General features: G+C 56.0%; 1 protein-coding gene across 11 annotated transcripts; it reads right to left on the bottom strand.

Annotated features, from left to right (window-relative positions):
* Positions 1 to 113: 113 nt before the first annotated feature.
* On the bottom strand, positions 114 to 20,916 carry LOC134032997 (ankyrin repeat and KH domain-containing protein 1-like). Of its 11 annotated transcripts, none has more exons than XM_062477094.1 (39): positions 20,453 to 20,916; positions 16,767 to 16,920; positions 14,420 to 14,576; positions 13,812 to 13,974; positions 13,561 to 13,708; positions 13,221 to 13,454; positions 13,019 to 13,113; positions 12,490 to 12,645; positions 12,261 to 12,342; positions 11,948 to 12,139; positions 11,721 to 11,830; positions 11,466 to 11,553; positions 11,190 to 11,317; positions 10,882 to 11,025; positions 10,653 to 10,755; positions 10,207 to 10,469; positions 9,739 to 10,089; positions 9,255 to 9,627; positions 8,955 to 9,094; positions 8,730 to 8,841; positions 8,445 to 8,590; positions 8,087 to 8,229; positions 7,690 to 7,903; positions 7,345 to 7,520; positions 6,928 to 7,090; positions 6,673 to 6,768; positions 6,421 to 6,537; positions 6,086 to 6,263; positions 5,401 to 5,597; positions 4,826 to 5,178; positions 4,548 to 4,700; positions 4,227 to 4,376; positions 2,586 to 4,113; positions 2,309 to 2,486; positions 1,915 to 2,040; positions 1,548 to 1,799; positions 1,167 to 1,351; positions 909 to 1,073; positions 114 to 750 (listed from the first exon to the last, which is right to left on the bottom strand). In XM_062477094.1, the coding sequence occupies exons 1-39, from the start codon at positions 20,726 to 20,728 to the stop codon at positions 700 to 702; spliced, it is 8,040 nt and encodes a 2,679-aa protein (XP_062333078.1). In that variant the 5' UTR covers positions 20,729 to 20,916; the 3' UTR covers positions 114 to 699. The 11 variants fall into 11 exon arrangements, with proteins under 11 accessions (XP_062333078.1, XP_062333076.1, XP_062333077.1 ...); XM_062477092.1 differs by having other exon boundaries at positions 12,490 to 12,653; positions 13,021 to 13,113; XM_062477093.1 differs by having other exon boundaries at positions 9,255 to 9,621; positions 12,490 to 12,653; positions 13,021 to 13,113.
* Between the last annotated feature and the right edge of the window lie 509 nt (positions 20,917 to 21,425).

The following is a 21,425-nucleotide window of genomic DNA, read 5'->3' as shown; positions in this document are numbered from 1 at the left end:
AAACGTTTCAAATGTTGTGTGTTGATTATTGCCTTTGAGATACTTTTATTTCTCAGAATAGGTCTTTATGAAATGAGTACACACAGCCTCAACCCAAATTCAATCTCAAAGACAACTTTTCAATCTTTTTATTGAATATTAGGTAAATATTTCACATTAATACAGGCTACATAAAGTAGAGCCACTATACGACATGAAATTTACTCTCATTTTAACCCTTTTTAGTATGTAAACAATTATACATGTATTTACCACTCTAAAAGGTTCTGATTTCTTTCTCTTTAGGTAATCATCATCATGTAGTTCTTGGCTGAGTTTAAATAGCTACGGCCCGTAAGCTTCCTGCAGCCTCAGAACGGTGTATGTGGGTTTAAGTCAAAATCGCTAAACTACACAGAGAATGGATCCTGTTGAACAGGGAATCCCACTTTGTTCGCAGACATTGGGACATTGATAACAGCCCTCGCCAAATTTAGTATTTCTTGTTTGATATAGGCACATCAAAGAATGGTATCAGGATGTCATATTCCCTCCAATTCTTCAACCTCAGCTCTGCACTCTCTGGTTCTCTACTAGGTTAACATGTTGCAATTTTCATTATTATTTTTTTTCGTCTTGTCTCGTTTTGTTTTCCTTCATCGGAATTCCGTGTCAGCGCTGTGGTTCGTGCGGTGTGCGTTTGATTGCTGTCGACGCCTTCTAGTTGACGTGGTTCAGGTGCACGTGAGGGGCCCAGGTACCCGGCCACACCTGCAGAGTACCCAGGAGACAGAGGAGTCAGGGGGGGAGCAGGGAACAGGTTCTCATTCCAATATTTTTTGGAAACAACTTCAGATTATGGGACATATCCCTTTAGGGTTATTTGGATGGTCTAGCGTGCGTGTGTGTGTTGCTTGGGGAGGGCCTACCTGCTGTGGGTCTGAACTGTCTGTGTTGTTAGGGACCACCTTGATGATGGGGCTCCAGGCAGGGTCTGGGGTGTGCAGGCCGTTGTACATGGCAGCCCCCGGCCCCTCCGCCATGGGAGGGTGGGGGGGCAGCATGGTTCCTCCATACATAGACATGGGCATACCCTAGACACACACACACACACACACGGCTGATTAGCTGCTGTTCTACGCATTACATGACTCCATTCAAGCGTGACTGAGTGAATTTGAGGCTACCTTGGGGAAGTCCATGTAGCTGTTGGGCATGTGCTGGTGTTGGTGGTAGCTGTTGGCTGGGTTGGAGATGCCCGTGTCGTCCTGCTCCATGGGCTGGTGCTGGGAGAAGGCCGTCTGCTCCGCCTGCAGCTGCGGGTGCATCATGTGACTGCTCATCAGCGGCTGGGACCAGCCGGACATGGCCTCTGTCACAGCAAGCACAGGAGGCAGGGTTACGTATCGCTCTGGGTACTTCATGCTCACAGCTCGGTGTGTGTGCGTGTGTGTCTGTGTGTGTGTGTGTGTGAGTCTGTGCTAATAGAATTGCACAATCATGACCACCTTTTTCCTCTCGGTCTCTCCCTTTCCATCATACTGTCTGTCTCTCTCTCTCTGACTCACCAGAGGCACTGCCCACACCGAAGGACCAGATGCCCCCCTGTCCCACAGGTGCCGTGTAGCTGGTGGTGAGGAGGGGGGGGTTGACAGAGCCCGTCTGCCTGATCCGGGCCAGGCGCTCCGTGCCGATGGGGGGGGGCACCTTGCGGTCCTGCTGGCTGGAGTTGCCAGGCTTGGGCTGCTGAGGAGGGGGCCCAGACGAGGAGGACAGGGACGAGGACGACACCGTGGAGGGAGGGGCCACCTGAGACTCACCTGGGAGGGAGGAACCAGAGAACATTTGGTCAGACCAGGAAGTAGTTCATCAGTACAGTGTGTGTGTGTGTGTGTGTGTGTGTGTCATTATAGGTGTGTGTGTGTGTGTGTGTACCGGAAGACGCGGCGCTCCAGGGGTGAGGGGAGAAGTGCTGTCTGCTGAAGGAGGGCGTGCCCACGGCGGCAGGGCCGTGGAGGTAGACTGGGCTGCCGGAGATACTGGTGGCATAGCTGGTGAGAGCTACAGAGAGGGCCACACACACACACTGTTACTGCAGGGTACATACACAAGCTCTCAGAATACCCCACTTCTAAATTAATACATGTCAATATAGTACATAAACGAGGACCCACTTTCCTTCGAAAATGATTGTGTGTGTGTGTGTGTGTGTAGGGAACCTTGTTTAATTCAATTAAGTCAATCAAATTGGCTGACCTTCAAACCACTATGGAAATCTTTTCTTTGGGTATGCCAGTTCCACCCGTGTCTCCCCCAGCTAGTGTCTTACCTATGGGGTTGTTGACCATCCTCTGGGAGGTGGAGCGGTAGCCTGGAGCCTTGGAGCTGTCTGGAGGCATCAGGCCCTCCATCTGGCTCATGCTCATGTAGGGCGGGGGGGCCGAGTAAGGCTGCTCAGGGGGGGAGCGGGTGGGCAGGTGGCATGCACCCCACACCTGGTTGTTTCCCTGGTAGAGGAGGAAGCATTCACACAGAGGTTATGGTCAGAGGCCAGGGCGGAGGTAGCGAAAGCTGGTTTCTAGTCAGGGAGGTGAACAGACACTCACCTGGTTGTTGTTGTCGAAGATGCTGCTGAAATGGTTGAAGAGCGCCGCGGGGCCAAAGTTGGGGGACATCTGCTGGGTCTTGCCTCCCCCGTGGACGTGCTGCATCTGGGATCCGTTCATCATGCCCAGGCTGGAGGGCACCTGGTGGGGGGGGCCCTGGGCCTGGGGAGGCAGGCTGGGTTGCTGGGGTAGGTGGGACACCTGAGCCTGGCTCTGGGGCTGCTTGGGGGGCTCCTGCTGGGCGCTGAGGGGCACAAACACCTGCTGCTGCTGCTGCTCTGACAGCGGGTAGTACGGTCCCGACGGCTGCATCCGGTGAGAGACGCGGGGGGCGGGGGCTGAGAAGTGGGGCACCGTGTTGTTGGGGTGCATGGAGCTGTGTGAGGGGGCGGGACCAGGGGGGAGGTGGGAGCTGGGCTGGGGGGCGAGCAGGGGCGGGGGGGCTTCTGTAGAGGAGGAGGAGGAGGAGGTGATGGTGGCGGCGGAGGAGGAGGGGGGAGGGGGGGGTAACTGCTGCCGGGGCTCAGGCTTGGGGGGCAAGGCCATGGCTGGCGTGGCGAAGCCTGCTGAGCTGTGGCTCTCGCTGGAAGAGGAGGTCTGGCTCTCCAGAGAGGCAGGGGGCTTCTCCTTGCCTGGGGAGGCCGAGGCGCTGGGCTCCACCTTGAGGGGCTGGAGGAGGGGCGGCGGGGCGCAGCCCGCCGGGGCCTGGGCGGAGCTGGAGGCGGAGGTAGCCGTCATGCCCGTGTGATGGTGGGCGGGAGACCCCGTGCCTCGCACTGCGTTACTGCCGCTGCTCACCGCAGCTGTGGGCGCCATGGACAAGGAGGTGACCCCGGAGGGTTTGGGGTCGGAGGTGAACAGCTGTTTCCTGACGCAGGAGGGCGTGGGGGCGCTGGGCTGGGGGTGGGAGGGCGTGGGCGGGTTGGGGGTGTGAGGAGAGGCTGCGGCCGGGGCCGTTCCGGAGGGGCTGGAGACGGACGCCGCCGGACTGACGGCGCTGCTGTGCTCGCTGTGGGGCGCGGCGCCGGGCCGGCCCGTGGCTCCTCCGTTGTGTTTCGGGGAGCTGTTGGCGCTCCCGGGGCTCACCGGCCGCACGGGGAAGGGGCCCCAGGTGCTGGCAGCAGGGGAGAACGTACCCCCGAACTGGGCCATGGGCAGACGCGGGTGTCTGATCTGGTGCATGGTCTGGGCGGCCAGGAGAGCCAGCTGGGGGTGGGCGTAGGCCAGGGGCAGGGACACCGGGAAGGGCTGCCTCACCCCGGACGACAGCCCCTTCCCCACTTTCCCCCCCACCTGGGAGGAGGAGGAGGACTGGAAGGAGACTCCCGAGGACGTGACCAGGGAGCTGAAGGCCTTGGCCCCGGCGGAGGAGCCGCTGGAGGCCCCGCTGGCGAAGGGGGCCGAGCTGGCCTTGGAGCCCGGGGCGCGGATGTGGTTCCTGGGGATCAGGTCCTCCAGCTCCTTGGCCGGGTCCTGGATCAGGGCGTTGATGAGCTGCACGGCGTGCCTTGTAGACTCCGTGCCACCTCTGGAAACAAAACACAGGGGATCAGGACAGGCTGTCCGGCCGACCGCACTCGTGCTGAACATGTCCGGGGCATGGTACCCCTGGATGTCCACCAGGGGGCCTCTCCCTCCTACCTGATGGTGATCATCCTCTCTCCGTTCTTGTCCTTCTGCTTGTCCACGTCGATGTGGGCTCCCGTCACGTCCTGGATGGCCGTGATGTTGCAGCCGCCGCGGCCCATGATGCGAGACACCACGGAGGCCGGGACAGACAGCTTCTTAGACCTGACGGACACAGCAGGGCTGTTAGCCCGGTCAGAGGTTCCATTCACACGCGTGAAGGAGGTGTTTGTTTGGTTTGTGAAGAGACTATATTAACTCAAATATAATGTGTGCATGATTTCACGTGTGTGTGTGTGTGTGTGTAGGGTTCCTCTGGTCGGTGTGGACACCCACCTCCGGACCACCTCCTTCCAGCCCTCCTCTCTCTTCTGCCCTCTCTTGGGGGAGGTGAGGCTCAGCTTGCTGTTGGGGGAGGAGATGGGCAGGGACATGGTCTTGAAGGGGGAGGGCAGGGAGCTGGGGACCAGCTCACTCATGTCAGGAACCCTGGGGAAGGAGAGGGGGGGGGGGGGGGGGAGGAGAGAAGATTAAGGGTTAAAAAGATGATCAAGGGACGGAGGGATCTTCAGTTCAATCGGATGCGCGTGTGACTGACAGACTGGTCGACTCACTTCTGCGATGGTTTGGAGATGGAGACCGTGACCTTGTTGTCCAGCTTGCTGTCGCTGTGCAGCTGAGGGCAGTGTCTCTTCTCCGGGCCGGGCAGGAGGGCGTGGGAGGGGTGCGCCCCCAGCGGGGGAGCCGAGGAGGAGGATGAGGAGGAGGAGTAGGAGGAGGCGCAGGAGGGCAGGTCGGGCAGGTAGTTGAGTTCCTGGCTCTTGCCCCCGCTGCTGCTGCCCTCGCTGGCACAGTCGGTGCTGTCCAGGGGGTCCGAGTCACTGTTGCCCCCCGCCAGGCCCCCGCCTCCGCCCCGGGGCTCGCCCTGGATCTTGTTTTTGTCAGCCTTGTGCTGCGCCAGCGCCACCTGGTGGAGAGAGGGGGGAAACAGCTGCTCATCTGGGCCGCCATAGCAATAACTCAGCCACTAGGTCAGAACCAGTTCAGCCTTTAGAGAGAGTGCTCTGTGGTTCCAGGTGCTTTACAACCATCCAAGTTCAGGTTACCCAGTACAGGAGCGACAACGACCAGGACAAAAGGAGGCTGTTGTGAGCTGGTTGTGTGGCCTGAGTCGTGCGCCCGTGCGTACCTGCGAGTCCTGCAGGATGATGGTGTCATCGGGCGAGTCCTTGGTCTTGTTCTTCTTGCTCTTGCGGTTGGTGCTGGGGGTGGTGGCCACGCCGGCGCGCTTCTTCCCAAAGGTGCAGGTGAAGGTGGTGGAGGTAGCGGAGATGCCGATGGTGGTGGTGGTGGTGGCGCTGGGGGGGTCGATGGGAACCTCCTCTTCTGTTGGGGGGGGGGGGGGGGGGGGCACAAAAACAATCGGTATGTGAAGACCCTGGGGTCCCCAAACAACGGCCCGTGGGCCAAATATGGCCCGCCCACACATTAGGACCGGCCCTCTGAACAATGCCAGACATATTTAGAACATTTAATTTTAAACAGGCCTATATGTTTTAATCATATCATATCTGTATTTGATAATGAAGGTTGGCTTTCAAACTGAAATTTCCCTTAGTTATTAAATATAATTATTAACGTAAACAAATTATTTGTTAGATTCACCCACCAACAGAATATTCAGATATTCAATATAACGTTCCATCATTCAATAATAAACTAATCTAGCATAATAAATACATTTAAAATCATAATAAAATCTCCACAATAATACTGGTAGTCACTCCGGCCCATGTAATTTTCTGTTACAGACCGACCCGGCCCCACATTATTAAAGAAAGGCCTGTTTCTAAGAGCCGGCTGTGTGCCTCTACCTTCAGCGGAGTCCTCCTTCTCCTCCTGCATGTCGCAGAACTCCTCCTTGGTCTTCTCCTCCTCCTCCTCCTCCTCCTCCTCCTGCTTCCTCTTCTGCTCCTCCTTCTTCTTCTTGCGTTTCTCCTTGCGCTTCTCCCTCTTGGCGGCCAAGGCTTGCTTCTTGCTCTCCTCTCTGGACTGGAGAGGCACACACACACACACACAGACTAAGTACCTGTCCGTCACTCAAACGACAACTGAACTCCACCCCTCTCTTGCGTTCCATATGACAGTGGCACATCCTATACTGGTAGTATGACAAGGTCTCGAGCTGTGCACTGGAGAGTGAGGGCACCTTCTCCAGGTCCAGCTCCTTCAGCAGGATGCTGGCGTTCTTGTTGGCCTCGGCTGCCTGCTGGTCCTTAGCCTTGACGATGGTCTCCATGCACTGGTGGCACTTCTTCAGCAGCTCCTGGGACAAGACAGACAGACAAGGCTGGAGTCAAGGACTGCCCCCCTCTCCCCACCCAGAGGCCCTGTCCCAGGCAGGGACCCAGGAGTGGCGTGTGTACGGCTGAGGGGTCCCGGCTGGGAGAGGGTTTCTCACCTTGTCCGCGATGGTGGCGATGTATCTCATGCACTCGATGTCGGAGGGGAACTGGTTGACCTCCTTCACCAGGTACTGCACCACCTTCACGTGACCCTGGGAACACGCGGACGCAAACGCGCACGGTCAGCATTCAGCAGCACGTCGCCAGAGGCTCCAGGAGGAGGCCAGGGGACGCTGGACTAGGGCTTACGTCTCGTCTCACTCCCTCGTGCAAGGCAGCTGTGACATTGTCTGGCGCGCGTGTGTGTGTACCTTGCGGAAGGCGGCCATGAGCGGGGTGATCTTGCGGTTGTCTGCGGCGTCCACGTCAGCGCTGGCGTGCACCAGCAGCTGCACCACGTCAAAGTGGCCGCCGTTGGCCGCCAGCCACAGCGGCGTGTTCCCCTTCTTGTTGCGCACGTCGATGTGAGCGCCCCTGGAGCGACGGAGGGAGGGAGAGGGTGGAGAGGGAGAGGGTGGAGAGGGAGAGGGTGGAGAGGGAGAGGGTGGAGAGGGAGAGGGTGGAGAGGGAGAGGGTGGAGAGGGAGAGGGTGGAGAGGGAGAGGGTGGAGAGGGAGAGGGTGGAGAGGGAGAGGGTGGAGAGGGTGAGGACCAGCAGAGCACACGGCACACACACAGAGACAGGATGCTGGGAGGGAGATCCCACCAGCAGAGGGAAAAGGGACCCACCTGTTGATGAGGAGCTCGCAGAACTTGTAGTGGCCCTTGTCGGCAGCGATGGTGAGGGCCGTGTCTCTGGACGAGGGGACCGGAGGGGCGTTGACGTCGGCGCCCTTATCCAGCAGCACCCGGCCCACCTCGGCATAGCCCCCCGACGCTGCCTCCATCAGGGGGGTCAGACCAGTCTGGGGGAGGGAGAGAGAGAGAGAGAGAGAGAGAGAGAGAGAGGTGAGAGAGAGAGCGTACTGTAAAAGCTACCGGGCATCTTAGCACTGCTAGAATTGACTCCATAAGCATAACCTCTGCATATGAGTGTCGACCCCAACCGGTGTGGTTGCGGTTGCGGTCTCTCACCTTGGCCCTGTGCTCCACGTTGGCCTTGCGGTCAAGCAGCAGGCTGACCACCTCGGCGCGGCCCTGGAAGCAGGCCAGGGTCAGCGCCGTGTTGCGGTTGGTCTCGATCTGGGCGTTGATGTCGGAGCCCATGTCCAGCAGCAGCTTGACGGCGGGGACGTGGCCGTTCATGGCCGCCAGCATGAGGGGGGAGATGCCCAGCTTACTGCCCGTCCTGGAGGGCACGGGGAGGGAGGGAGGAGAGGAGGGGAAGGGAGAGAAGTGATTTGTCATTCCTTGTGCGATTAAGTTGACGTTCAAACAGATAAGAACTTGGGAGGCTTCAGAGGACAGGAAGGAGACACGCAGAGTCAGAACAGGAAACTCCAGCCCTCCCCCCCCCCCCCCCCCCCCTCACCTGGAGTTGATCTCGGCGCCGGCGTTGAGGAGGATCTTGATGATGTTGACGTAGCCCCCGGAGGCGGCCAGGCTGAGGGGCGTGTAGTCGGACACGTTACGGTGCTCCTTATTGGCTCCCCGCAGCAGCAGCAGCTCCACCACCTGACCGATAGGAGACACTCTGTTAAACCCAGAACATTTCCACTGGCTCTGGCAGGGACATTTCATTCCTATATTCCCCATAAAAAATGTTTTTATGTTTTTTGAAAATATATTTCAATCATTAGAACAGTTTATGATATCATGTTATTCGTTATGGAAGAGGATGGAACATTCTGGAAAGAACAGTGGTCGGCAGATCAGAAGGGGGCATGTACCTCCTGGCGTCCCCCAGAGCAGGCCAGGGAGAGGGGCGTGTCTTTGGTTCTCTCTGACTGGGCCTCGATGTCGCCCCCTTTGTCCAGGAGGACCTCCACCACCCCCACATGGCCAGCGGTGGCAGCCAGGATGAGAGGGGTGAAACCTGGGGAGAGCAGAGAGACGGGAGGGAGGTCAGACTGGAGAACCAGACCGGACATCCTACTGCTGACAAACCTTTTGTCTGTATTGATCGGAAATCAATAAGAGATCCCTGTGTGTGTGTGTGTGTGTGTGTCTCCTACCCTTCTTATCGCGGTGCTCGATGTTGGCCCCTCGTGCGATGAGGACTGACACCAGCTCCTCGTGTCCTCCTGCACACGCCAGCGTCAGCGCTGTGTCGTGGTTACTCTCCGTCTGCACACACACACACAGCCTCAGTACCTGCTCCACCAGGACCAGCACTTACTGCTACAAGTGTGTGTGTGCGTGTGTGCGCGCGCGTGTGTGCGTGAGAGAGAAGCGCTTACGTGTGCGTCAATGTCCACGGAGGGGTAGAGGGGCAGAACGGAAGGGGGTGAGGCCATGTTGGCCGGGCTCTGAGAAGGGGGCTGGGATAGGGGCGTGGGCGAGGTCGTAGTGCTTAGCATGGGCACCCTGCTACTCACAGCTGGAACACAGAACAGAGGGAGGGAGAGAGACGCAGAGAGAGAGAGAGGAGAAGAGTCGGTCATTACCCTGAACAACTACCCCGGGCCGTGTAAACATGGGCCCGCCTCCCCCGGAGTGGACCGGACGCGTGAGCACAGACTCCCCCCCCCCACACACACCTGCCATGATGTCATCCAGCGTGTCTGTGAGCGTCTGCGCGGGCGTGGCCACCATGAGTCCGTCTGGGGCCTGCTGGCCCAGCATCCCCGCCCCCAGGGCCTGCTGCTGCCCCAGCAGCACCCTCTGCAGCTCCGGGGGGGTTCCGCCGGGGTAGTCGGCGGGGCTGTAGTCGGACAGGGGCTGGATGGGCACGAAGGGGGCCTGGAGGGGCGGAGCGGGGGGCTGGGCCTGGGGCGAGGGGGGGAGGTGGGGCGGCTGGCCGTCTCTGTACAGGATGGTGTCCACCTGGGGCAGCTTGGGGTAGGCCTCCACCACCTCGCCCTCCACGTCCTCGTCCGAGCCGTCCTCCTCCTCCTCGTCGTCCTCGTCGTCGTCCTGCCGTGACATTGTGCCCATTAGGAATCTGTATCAAGGACTATTCACCGAGGGAGCGTTGTCATTGGAGGCCGGTATCGGGAGCGTTAGGGTTACAGAGCGGTTTAGCCTCACCTCCTCGTCCTCCTCGTCCTCCCCGGCCTGCTCCTCCTCCTGCTCCCCCTCTCGGAGCCCCTCCTCGTCCGTGTCGGAGCCGTCCTGGGCGAGGTCCCCGGAGCAGGCGGTGAGGGCCCCGGGCGTGGAGGTGGTGGCGGTGGGCGGGGCCTCCCCCCCGGGGCCGGGCCCCGGGCCCTGGCTCTGGCCCGCCTCCTGCTCCTCCTTCAGCCCCTTGGCCTCCAGGTACTCTTTGGTGAACTGCTGCTGGGTCTTGAGCTGCAGCTGGCGCTCCACCTTCTGCAGCTCCTTGAGGATCTTCTTCTTCTTCTGCACCTGAGGGGCCACACGCAGACGCAGGCTCAACTGCAAAGCAGGGCATCGTTTTTGTCCCGTGCGACGACAACAACAACAACAACAAAAACAACCTTCAGGTTCTCGCTTGGCAGAAATGACAATCCTGCGTGCAGGAGGGTTATTCACCTGTTCCTCCCGGCTCTTCTTCAGCTCCTCGATCTTGTCTTTGGTGAGCGGCTCCCCCTGGATCAGCTCCAGGGACTGCAGCTGGGCCTTCTCGATGGCGCTGATCCTCTGGCCCAGCTCGTTCAGCTTGCCCTCCGTCTCCTCCACGATGCACTCCAGGGGCTGGCACAGGTGGAAGGGGGGCAGGGGCTCCGTCTCCGGGCCGCGGGGAGCCCCGTTGGAGGCCCCGGGCTGGAGGGCGGCCTGCCTCTGCTTGGACACGGCTGCGGGAGAACGGGACGACGGAGGGATGTGAGCGGGGGGGCAAGGAGGGAAAGGGAATCGCGTGAGCGTGCGATTGTATGTCCGTGGGGGAGGAAGTGAGGTGACTGCCTCTGCATAAAGGCCATTTTGGAGGGAACTTGATGTAGTGTGCTGAGAGAGACCGGAAGGAGACCGGGTCTCACCTTTGCTGGAGACGGGTGGGGGCGTGGCGATGTTGGAGGGGGCTCTGTCAGGCTCCTGGGGGGGCACCACCATGGCCAGGGCCTGGAAGGGGACACGTGGAACCTGTAGAAGGGGGGTAGGGGGGTCAGTACCGCCTGTAAACATCTATATCTGGAGGTACACCTAAATGGGGCATCTCTGGAGGGTAGGGGAGGTGTGTGGGAGAGAGAGAGGGTGGGGGGGGCTCACCTGAGAGGCGTCTTGCGAGGGGGGGGTGAGCTGTGCCAGGTCGGGGGCGGGGACTGACAGGATGTTGTTGGGGTAGTCCAGCAGGTAGGACACCACGTTGGTGTGGCCCCCCTTGGCTGCTTCTATCAACATGGTGGAGCCGTCCTGGAGGAACACACACACACACACACGACTGGAGAGTTAGGAGGAGGGGGGACAACCTGCTGTCACACTGACTTGCGTCTGTCTGTTTTCTATGCATGTGTGTGTGTGTGTGTAAGCATGCGTCTGTGAGCTTGTGTTTGACCTTGAGTATGAGTGTGTCTGACCTTCAGTCTGTGCGTGGGGTCGGCCCCGTGGGCCAGCAGCAGCTCCACCACAGCCAGGTGTCCCCCAGCACAGGCCAGGGACACCACCGTGTGGTCGTTGTTGGCCGTGGCCCGATTCACATTGGCACCTGCAGAGAGACAGACCGGGAGAGAGACAGAGAGAGAGACCGAGAGAGAGAGAGACGAGGGGTCAGGGCCTATTGCCGTCACACTTAGTAAACGTGGCCCGTCTCCGAACCCTGGTGTGAGGATGAGGGAACGAGAGGCAGGACTCACCCTTGCTGATGAGGAACTGCACTGTACACAGGTGTCCTGCTCTGGCTGCCTTCATCAGGGGGGTCCGCCCCCCCTCAGACTCATGCTCCTGGGGGGGGGGGGGCATGGAGAATGCACGGTAAGACATACATAGAGACAAGGCATATTCAAATGCATGGTGGAAGGTTTCCAGACATGTAGCAGGAGGCAAAGCGTGTGGTGTGTGTGTGTGTGTGTGTGTGTGTGTGTGTGTGTGTGTGTGGTGTGTGTGCGTACCAGGTTGGCGCCGGCCTGCAGCAGCACATCAGCCACATCTGTGTGTCCATTCTCACAGGCGTAGGTCAGCGCTGTGTCTCCCGTCGCCGTGGTAGCGTGGACATTCGCCCCTAGGGATCAGAGAGAGGTAGAACCCAGAAGATGAGGACTGGACCCCTTCTCCCTCCAGCTCTCCCTCCCTTCCCTCCCCATCTCCCCTCCCCCCTCCCTTCCCTCCCCCTCCTCACCTGCAGCCAGTAGGTACTTGACCAGCTCCAGGTGGCCCTCCTGTGCCGCCTCCATCAGCGGCGTGGAGCAGCCCAGCTCGATGTCGGCCCCGGCCTTGATCAGGAAGTCGGCCACCTCCAGGAAGCCCCCGCAGCAGGCCAGCGTCAGAGCCGTCTCCTGCGTCTCCTCCGTCTGGGCGTTGATGTTCGCTCCTGGGGACGGGGGGGACGGACGGCTTACAGACACACCCACACTCTGGTCCTTCACATGGGAGGCTTGGCTGCCATATTGGGTGTCCTGTGCAGTAATGTCAGGGGGTGGGGGGCAACTTACCCTGAGCCAGCAGCAGGGCCACCATCTCCTCGTGGCCCTCCCTGGCCGCCTCCATGAGGGGCGTGTAGCCTTCATCGTTCACCTGGACACACCAACAGCCAGCACCGTGTTACACTCTCTAGGATCCTCTCTCACCTGCCTCTCAGATTTACTGCAGGGGTTTCAGTGTGTGTGTGTGTGTGTGTGTGTGTGTGTGTGTGTGTGTGTGTGTGTGTGTGTGTGCATTCACCTCCTCCAGGTTGGCTCCCCTCTCTATGAGCAGTGCGGCCAGCTCCACGTGTCCCCCGCACGCCGCCAGGGTTAGCGGCGACTCGAAGGAGTCGGCCGGCATGTTGACCTGCGCCCCGCTGTCCAGGAGCAGCCGCGCCACCTCCACGTGCCCGTCCTGGGACAGAGGAGAGAGAGACACACGGGGGGGAGATAAGCACCTGAGTGGGGGGGGGGGGGGGGGGCTGACCCTTTGACTTATGACCTCTGACCCGTCCTGTATTAACGGGGACACCTACAAGGTCAGGGGGAGCATTACGAGCATTACGGCTGAGGAGCGAAAACGATCCACGGACGAACAGGCAGAGGAGGAGGAAGGGTTGAGGAAAAGCGCTTGGGTTAACAAGACAGACGGGAGGGAGGAGATGGGAGGGAGGGAGGGTGGGTTGAGATGGGAGGGTTGAGATGGGAGGGAGGGTTGAGATGGGAGGGAGGGAGGGTGGGAGGGTGGGAGCAGGATGTTAGGGGGATGTGCTGGGTCAGATGCTCACCATGCAGGCCTCCATCAGCGCTGTGTGCATCTCGTCTGTCTTGTGTTCCTGGTCGGCCCCGGCCTCTAGCAGGAACCTCACCATGTCCAGGTGACCTGGAGGGGGGGAGGGAGGGCTGGGTGTTAGAGGAGCTGGGTGGGAGAGGAAGAGGGTCTGAACGCCACCAGCACGGGGACCTGGGGGGGGGGGGGGGGGGCGTTACCTTTGTAGCAGGCCAGCGTGAGGGCGCTCTCCTTGAACTCGTTGGAGTGTGTGTTGATGCCGGCGCCGTACTCCAGCAGGACGCGGGCCACCTCCACGTGGCCGGCGCTGGCCGCCTCCATCAGGGGGGTGTGGCCGTTCTCGTTGTGGTCCTCGATGTTGGCGCCCTCCTTGAGGAGCACCTTCACCACGTCCACGAAGCCCCCCGCGCACGCGTACGTCAGAGCTGTGTTTCCTGCCGGGGCCAGGGGAGGGGAGGGGTGAGCTACTACACACACCGTGGAAGGGCCACGTAGTAGGGGTGTGTGTCCCATGTCAGTCTGAGAGCGTGTGTGTGTTACCCGTGGAGGACTGGGCGTTGACGTCGGCTCCGTGCACCAGCAGCAGCTTGACGATGTCTACGTAGCCTCCGCTGGCGGCCGCCATCAGGGGCGTGATGTCACCCTTGATGCCCCGGTCCTCCACGTTGGCGTGCATGGCCAGCAGCACCTGGGGACGGGGGGGCACGGGATCAGTACACACATACACACACTAACGCAGGGAAAGGTCTGGTTCTTGACCTCAGATGAGGCACTGATCCACACACACACACCTGTGCGAGTTCGTAGTAGCCGGCGGAGCAGGCCAGGCACAGCAGGCTCTCGCCCTCCTCCGTGTGCTCGTTGACGCTCCGCCCCTCGTCCAGCAGCTTCCTGACGGCGTTCACGTCTCCGTCCGAACACGCCTCCGCTAGACTACGGCTGAAAATAACCAGACTGCTACAATTATTGCCACTGTGACAGGAAATCACACACACACACATATATGGATACTACTGTACGGAAACGGACTTATTTAACATTCACTGTCACCGAGTAAAAAACACAGCTGGACAGAAGAACTCAAATGTGTTCATTGACAAGAAAGTAAATTACTGGACTGACTGACTTATTGATCGACGCATTAAATACTGGGAAAACAGACTGCCCGATTGAATAATTGATATTGACTATACGAAATTGCCTCTGGAACCACACCAGAGGACCTCCATTACATGTCCAGTCCCGTTCGACATGAATACCGATGACGTGGCCTTTAGACCAGGTCCCATGTGTGCTGCTAGGCTGCGTCGAACAGACAAGCCCTCCAACAGCAGGGGCAGGCTGGGTAACCCAGGCCAGGGGGAGCGGGAGGTGCAGGTGTGCTGGCGGAGATACGTACTTGTCGGCCTGGCCGGCGTTGAGGGTGTTCTCTGCCCTCATGCGGGTCAGCGCGGCCGCCGCCTCGTCCAGGGCGCAGCTCACCGACGACGTCAGCCTCCGCAGCACCTCGGGATCTGCAAACGCTTTACCATCGGCAGTGGACAGTTTACCGATGCCTGCGGGCCACCGTGGAGGGGGAGGGGGGGCACACCAAGCCAGGCAGAGCCAATCCAAATCATGGTTAGTAGTGGTACCCACAAGCCAACACACACACATACAAAATACACACACACACACAGGTGGTTAATAAAGTCCAAACCAGGCATTGTTTGCTTTTCCTGTTCATGTAAATATAGTACGTTGACATTTTGCCCACTTCACAGCAGTCAGTCTGGCTGGTGGTGTTTGGTCTTGGTCAGTGAGCAGGGAAACACATGGTACATGAGAGATGACTTCCCTGTGTGTGAACTCTGAGAGACACGGGGAGGGACCCACACCGATGGGAGACAAGCAAGAAGAAGGATGTACAAGACAATGAGTGTGTGTGTGTGTGTGTGTGTACACGTGTGTGTGTGTGTACACGCGTGTGTGTTGTGTGTACATGTGTGTGTGCACACGTGTGTATATGACAGCACAAGGGAGAAGAGAGACTCAGTGAGAGGGAAGAACAAGCAGGAGAGGGGGGGGTGGGGGGGGGGGGGGAGACTGCTTGTTCTGCTGACCTACATTGAAAGGCCTCTTTCACAAGTCCAGGGCAAGGACGGTTTCCCAGCCAGAGAGAGCGCTCAAGCAAAACAAGAGTGTGTGTGTGTACGGAAACAGTGATAAGGGATGGGGGCGCAGAAGAGGGAGGAACGGCGAAAGTAAAAACACACCACGTTCCCTCCCAGTACGGTGGTCTCTGAGCACCCCGTGCTCCCTCAGAACAGAGAGGGGCTCCGGTGGGCCCGCCCGGCCCCCGTGCTCTCAGCAGCCGGCCTGGGAGACGCTCTAAACTTAGCCCGGCTGTCAGAGCGCTGTCGCAACGCTCCCTCAGGACGCAGAGGGCCGGGAGGTCGATCATTAATGCAGAGTGTTTATCTCGCAGAGGAGAGGAAATCAGAGGGAGTACACCGTACACGCACACACACACAACCGCCTGACACACCGTCAAGACACTGTGCTCTCTTTGAAGCCAGCTATGTTCAGTTGGTCTGGGTCCAGAGGGATTCCTATGCACTGGGTCACCCTGACTCTTAAGACTGACGGCTGTGGAGGTTGGAACTGATTTGAATATCTGTAAGGCAGATACAGGCCCACTGTGGAGACAGTGGATACCCTAAAGCAGTTTTAAGAGAACTGCCACTGTCAATTGGCTCACCACAAACAGTCAGGCCTGACTGTGAAACCCAGCACACTGTGCTTGCTACACAAACAATGACCCGCCTCCCTTCCTCCCTCTCTCTAACTTAGCCAACTTCCAAAACACACAACAGCCACGTCTCTAGTATCAAACACCTGACTCTGTACACACACACACCTGGCCCCTATTAAAGCACTGCGTTCCAACACCCCCTCCCCCCCCAGACTAGAGAGGAGGTGGCGGCATGTTCGGGATTGGGGCTTAGGTGGGAAAACCTTGAGCACCTCCTATTCCGTGTGGCGGATGGAGGGGGCAGGCGCAGAGCGGGCGTTAATCTGCCCGGTCATGTTCATAAACCCAGGGCAGGTCAGGATACACAGACCTGCCTGCTGGATTAATCTGCACACTTCCCCTCTCCTTCACCCAGGGACGCCCTCGGGCTGAGACCCTGCCTAACTGGATTTCTAGGTCTCATCTCTCACACGCACACGGGTGGATGGATACGGGAGCAAACCGATATCCCCACTCTGTTTTGGGCTTTCAGAGGCAGGCCGTGAGGCGAACGAAGGTCTCCTCGGTATAGGAAACGGCTGATCTTTTATGCAGAAAACCACACATTACAACAGCGCACCAACTGCACGCCAACACAGGTGTGCAGGCGGGGAGCGTGCGAGCGGGAAGCGGGGCGAGTCGGGCCCCGAGAGGCGGCAGGAGGAGGGATCAGTTGTGGTGAGGTCGGGACTCTGAAAACCTCTTCAGGAGGATGCAGATCTATCTGAAAACACCTGGCCCATTCGGATCAAATCCCTAAGACAAAGCATCCCCTTCAGCCTGTCCTTAACGAGCAGCTGTCAGGCAGCACATGCTGTCATTGCCACTCCAAAAAAAGGGAAAGGTGGTTGGGTTTCGAGAGAATGAAAGCCGGGCCAGGGTGTAGCGAGGCTGGGGTGCAGGTCTGGGGTGCAGGTCTGGGGTGCAGGTCTGGGTCAGGTCAGGTCGTGGTGGTTGAGGTCGGGGCTCCTACCTGCAGCCTCCAGCAGAGCCTCCAGACGGGCCTGTGTCTCCGGGTCGACGGTCCGGAGGTCCACCCCGTCTGTAGCGCTGGACAGCAGCAGCTCCGACGCCGTCTTCATGATGGGGTTGTCCAGGTCCTCCTGGTCCAGTATAAACGACTCCACCTGAGAGGGGGAGAGGGGAGAGAGAGAGAGAGAGAGAGAGAGAGAGAGAGAGAGAGAGAGAGAGAGAGAGAGAGAGAGAGAGAGAGAGAGAGGGAAAGGTGACGAACAGGGGAGCAGTCGGGAGAAAAAGAAAGAGGAGGTTGTATGGAAGGGAGGGAGGGAGAAAAGGACAAAACCAGAATTAACCAAGTTCATAAACATTTTACTGAAGACAAACCTGTGGATTTACAAGTAGGAGGGCAGACTGACAGGGTGGAAGGCCAGGTGAAATATAGAACATGTTAGTGTATCCGAATATCTCCAAGCTGGGCATGTTCCTGATGTGTGTGATAAGGAAGTGTATGGAGAGGTCAGCGCTGGGAATACGTGGGCAAGACAGACAACACCCTGTTATTAGGGAGTTCACCATACGCATTGGTTTTTCCATACTCACATACACACACTAACACAGGTGTCAGGTCAGATCAGGTCAGAGTCCACTCAGGTTTCTAACCGGATAGGAAAGACCAAGTGTATGCAATTCTCACACTCCATTATTTTCCTCAGAACAATGTTTCGAGTTTAAAAGGGTGATACAGGTTTACTGGATAAGCAGACTTATGAGGAACCTGGCTGGAAAAACTAGACAAATTCCAACGAGCTGGCGCCTTGAACGATATCCTGACAAGGAAACCAAATGATCTTGCTGTGGAATGTCATCTTACAAAAGTGAAATATACAGTAATTCTACTCATATAGGTGTATACCGTGATCTTGATCTAGAGCCTAACCCCAACCAGAAGGTCTTTGGAGAAGGCTCCCACATGAAGGCCTGATGCAGACACAGATCTACAGCAACTCATCCCATTGGAAATCCAGCCCTCCCAGTGCCTGATAGGGATGGGAACATTGCAGACTGGTTTTTCCAGTCTGAAACCGTTGTTTGGTGACAGTCTCAGCACAGTGAGACACTCTAGGGGGTCTGTGCATCTACAAAAGACAAATCCCCAGAATGCACCACAAAGACCCAGAAAGTCAGAGCCCCAGGACAACATAGTGAAGCTTAATACCCTGGCCACTGCAATAGATAACAATCAAACACGATTCAAAGCCATTTCAAAAGAAAAGCATAAACACATTCGAGGCATAAACATGTGAACGGGAGTAGAGCCAGGGAACTTTGGACTGTAACCAAGAAGTGAGAAGTTACTGAACAGTATTTCTGAACAGTCCTGTGCTGTCCATCAGTCCCCCTACAGACAGGTGATTGCGGGGGGTATAGCACTCTGGGGCACATTGAGGGACTAAGGTATTGGCGCCTGTGTCTGTTGACCCACCTCTAACCCTTTGACACACAGGAAAACAGCTTGCGGCAACATTCATGGCATACATGATCGGAGGCCCCCTCATGCAGCTCTGTGCTGGAGACCGGCAGCCAGCACAAGGTCAAGGCCAAACAGTAGTGTCTTGTCCTGATTCAATACAACTGCACAGCATGTCTGGTACATGGGCTATAACATGGCCGACTTAATAAAACAAAAACACTTTGATTACAGGTTAGTTGACTATGAAACAAACCAGTAATGGCCAAAACAATATAAATAGAATGTAATAAAAAACTGTTAAAACTGTTACCCAACATAACTGTTAAATCAAGTGATTTGTCTGCTCTCAGCCATGGGCCTGTGGTAGGACCAGTGAGCCAATGCTACAGGGAGTCAGCACTCGGCAATGTGGAGGAATGTTGCTATATGGTTGGAATGCAGAGCACAGTGACCCATGGGGAATGTAGTTCTGAGAAGCCTTTTACAAACAATGGACATTAACCCTCCCAATTAATGAACTACAGTTCCCAGACACGGTGCATCCACAGAGCTGGAAAGGCCTCGAAAGGCATCTGCTTAATCCTGGAGCTCAGATTTTAGCTACTGCCCAGAGCAGTGAGCTCTCCAATGGGCTAATCTCCCACAACAAGCCCTCCCTTTTAAACACATCTTGCAGCCCCATTCAGTCGGTCAAAAAAACATGAAATTTAAGTCATACAAATGCAATCAACTTCAATCTAATTTCCAGCAACCCTTTTCCAACATATAGAATACCTACGATATTGCACTTCTGCAAAAATGACAAACTTCAACACTACTCCAACAACACAAAGATATAGTAATCTCATCCTTCTACATGTAATCTCATTGTTCACGTGTAAAAATGTGATGCTATAGTGCTTGTGCAAAACAAGACTTCACAGACAAACAGTATTCAATAACTACAGTGCATCTAAAAACACAGCTAGTTCAACAGGTAGCCTGACAAGTGCCAATCGGCATCCATCAATCTTAGATAAGTGACTTGCTTCAGCAAGTGCACCTTACCATGTACACAAGTCAGGTATGACTGCCTTATGACTTGAAACTTCAGTAAATGCAGTGTTTTTTGTTTTTTTTCCTCTCCCTCCTGTGGATACTCTACCTGGACTAATCGGAATTTACATATAATTTTAAAACTGTAAAGGTTAGATTACATGGTGCCTAACTAACCTATTCACATGACAATAACTACAGTGTGAAAGTGGTGAGTTAACATAACCAGATATATAAGAGTAAGGAATATGACATACAATGCTCCCCCAGTGTCATGGACATATGAAAGCTGTCTCTTAGGTGCAAGAATGCCTACATAAAACATCCTAAAAGATTACAGGCAATTAAGACTGGGATAACCACACTGGGTCAAGAACAACTTGGGATGTCATGTCATTAATACAGACAGCAGAATTTTGATCCACGGTTTATGTCTGCGCTCTATGAAGAACTTTGCTTATGGATGCCATCCTAAGACCTGCACGTTGTGCCAACACATTGAAAGTTGGCCACTTCTGATCTGAAAAAACGCTATCACTTGTGACAACGAAAGACAAGTTGACATGTTGCCATTCAGCTATGCCTTGTGAGGTTTAACATCTCGTTTAAAACCGTTCAAAGTTGCAAATGGTCAACTGATTTGTTGCAACACAATGATATCTATAAGTTGAAGGACAGTCAAAATAAATTTACATAATTGTGAAAGGTGACGTAATTGCACCATTATGATTGAGTGGCAGGTAGAAAAGACAGCTAGCCGACATGGCAAACTTGCCAGTCAGTGCATGCTCGCGCAGTGGGAATATTCCTTTCGATGTAGCAAGTCAACATGGGCTGCAAAGTTGTGAATGCGTGCTGTCTGCGGTCTCGCAACACTGCTAGCACTGACGATACCAAAGCTGTCCACCCGAACTAGGCCGTGGTCGCAGCCTACGCCGCATAAATAAAACATTTTTTCGGGTTATCATACAAATGTGTCCGTGTCTTGCGAAATGTGGCTCGTGTCTGACCATCCGTAAGAAACTGAAGTTGCAAGAGACATTTCTCAAATACATTAGTGGTTGTTTTTACGTAATTTCGTCAGCTTAGGAGGGGTTGGCTGCCAACAACTAGCCCGCTAGTTAGCTAGCTAGGCTAGCTAAGCAGGGAGAGGAATGTTGGCCAGCTCTGGTTAGCTTGCTTAGCTTAGCTACCTCTGAGACCTCGTCTTCGTCGCTGCCAGATCCTGGACCCGAGGATAGGACTGCTGCTGCCGCTAGTTTGAAGTCCAGTCTTTCTGTAGGAGGCCCACCGGGCTCACCGAACAAGCGTACTTTCTTTCCACCCACACCAATCCCTATGCCCCCAAGTCCGACTCCTGGTGTTGCTCCTACCCCCATCCCTACCGCTGGGGAGCGAGGAGTCACCGAGTCAATCTCGTCCTCGAAGCCGTCCGTCAGCATTGCCGTCCCGGCTACTGCATCCTGCATACTTATCTTGACAATACGTATATTAGTGAGTTTATGGTTGACCTAATCTTCCGTCCGGGTTCTTTCTTTTGAAAATTTGGCGTGTTTTTACTTCAGGGAATCATGAAACACTCCCGAAGCGAGGGTTGATGAGGATCTCTTTCCCCCAGCCATTAACTTTCTAACAACCTAACTCACTACGCACTGCTTGTCAGAAACTCCGCCTCTGAAGAAAATCCTCACATTTCTATTGGCTGTTCATGCAGAATTTCAAGTATCAATTGGTCTCTGTGGATGCTGGTCAAATGAAGGACTGCGACGTCATGTTAGGTTTACCGATATCACGAGGCTCTCAGAACGAACGTCAAGCCATGGTAGGCCAACTAGCTAAACTGATACATAAGCTACTCTACTGTATTTGAAGTGAATTAATGATGATGCTGAGAGAGTGGCGGGCAATCATAGTTGACAAACTGTGAAATCAGAAATATTTGAAATAGTGGTTTAACTTAAGTGTATAATAATAACAATTAGCATTGTGATGGACTCACAAAACAAATTGTAATGTATAGACAACAAAACGCACAGGCCTACAAATACATTTTACCAACAATATACAGAGTGGCATATGGCTGTCAACTCATCTCTCCATTGATGTTAATCACATTCATGACAATACATGTCATCATGTTTTTATTTCCTTGAACAGTGTTGGAAT

The sequence above is a fragment of the Osmerus eperlanus genome, chromosome 13 (genome assembly GCF_963692335.1).
Source record: "Osmerus eperlanus chromosome 13, fOsmEpe2.1, whole genome shotgun sequence".
NCBI classification, from domain to species: Eukaryota; Metazoa; Chordata; class Actinopteri; order Osmeriformes; family Osmeridae; genus Osmerus; species Osmerus eperlanus.
Note: the sequence above shows the minus strand (reverse complement) of the source record. Positions and strands in the feature narration are given on the sequence as shown.

What these genes read in the sequence shown, in the direction of transcription:
- LOC134032997 (XM_062477092.1), bottom strand. Translation starts at nt 20,728, where the DNA reads ATGCAGGATGCAGTAGCCGGGACGGCAATGCTGACGGACGGCTTCGAG. An exon ending in GGCGCCGAGATCAACTCCAG is followed by an intron (nt 7,904 to 8,086) that starts GTGAGGGGGGGG and finishes CGTGCCCTCCAG; the next exon opens with GACGGGCAGTAAGCTGGGCA. An exon ending in ATCTCCAAACCATCGCAGAA is followed by an intron (nt 4,701 to 4,825) that starts GTGAGTCGACCA and finishes CTCCTTCCCCAG; the next exon opens with GGTTCCTGACATGAGTGAGC.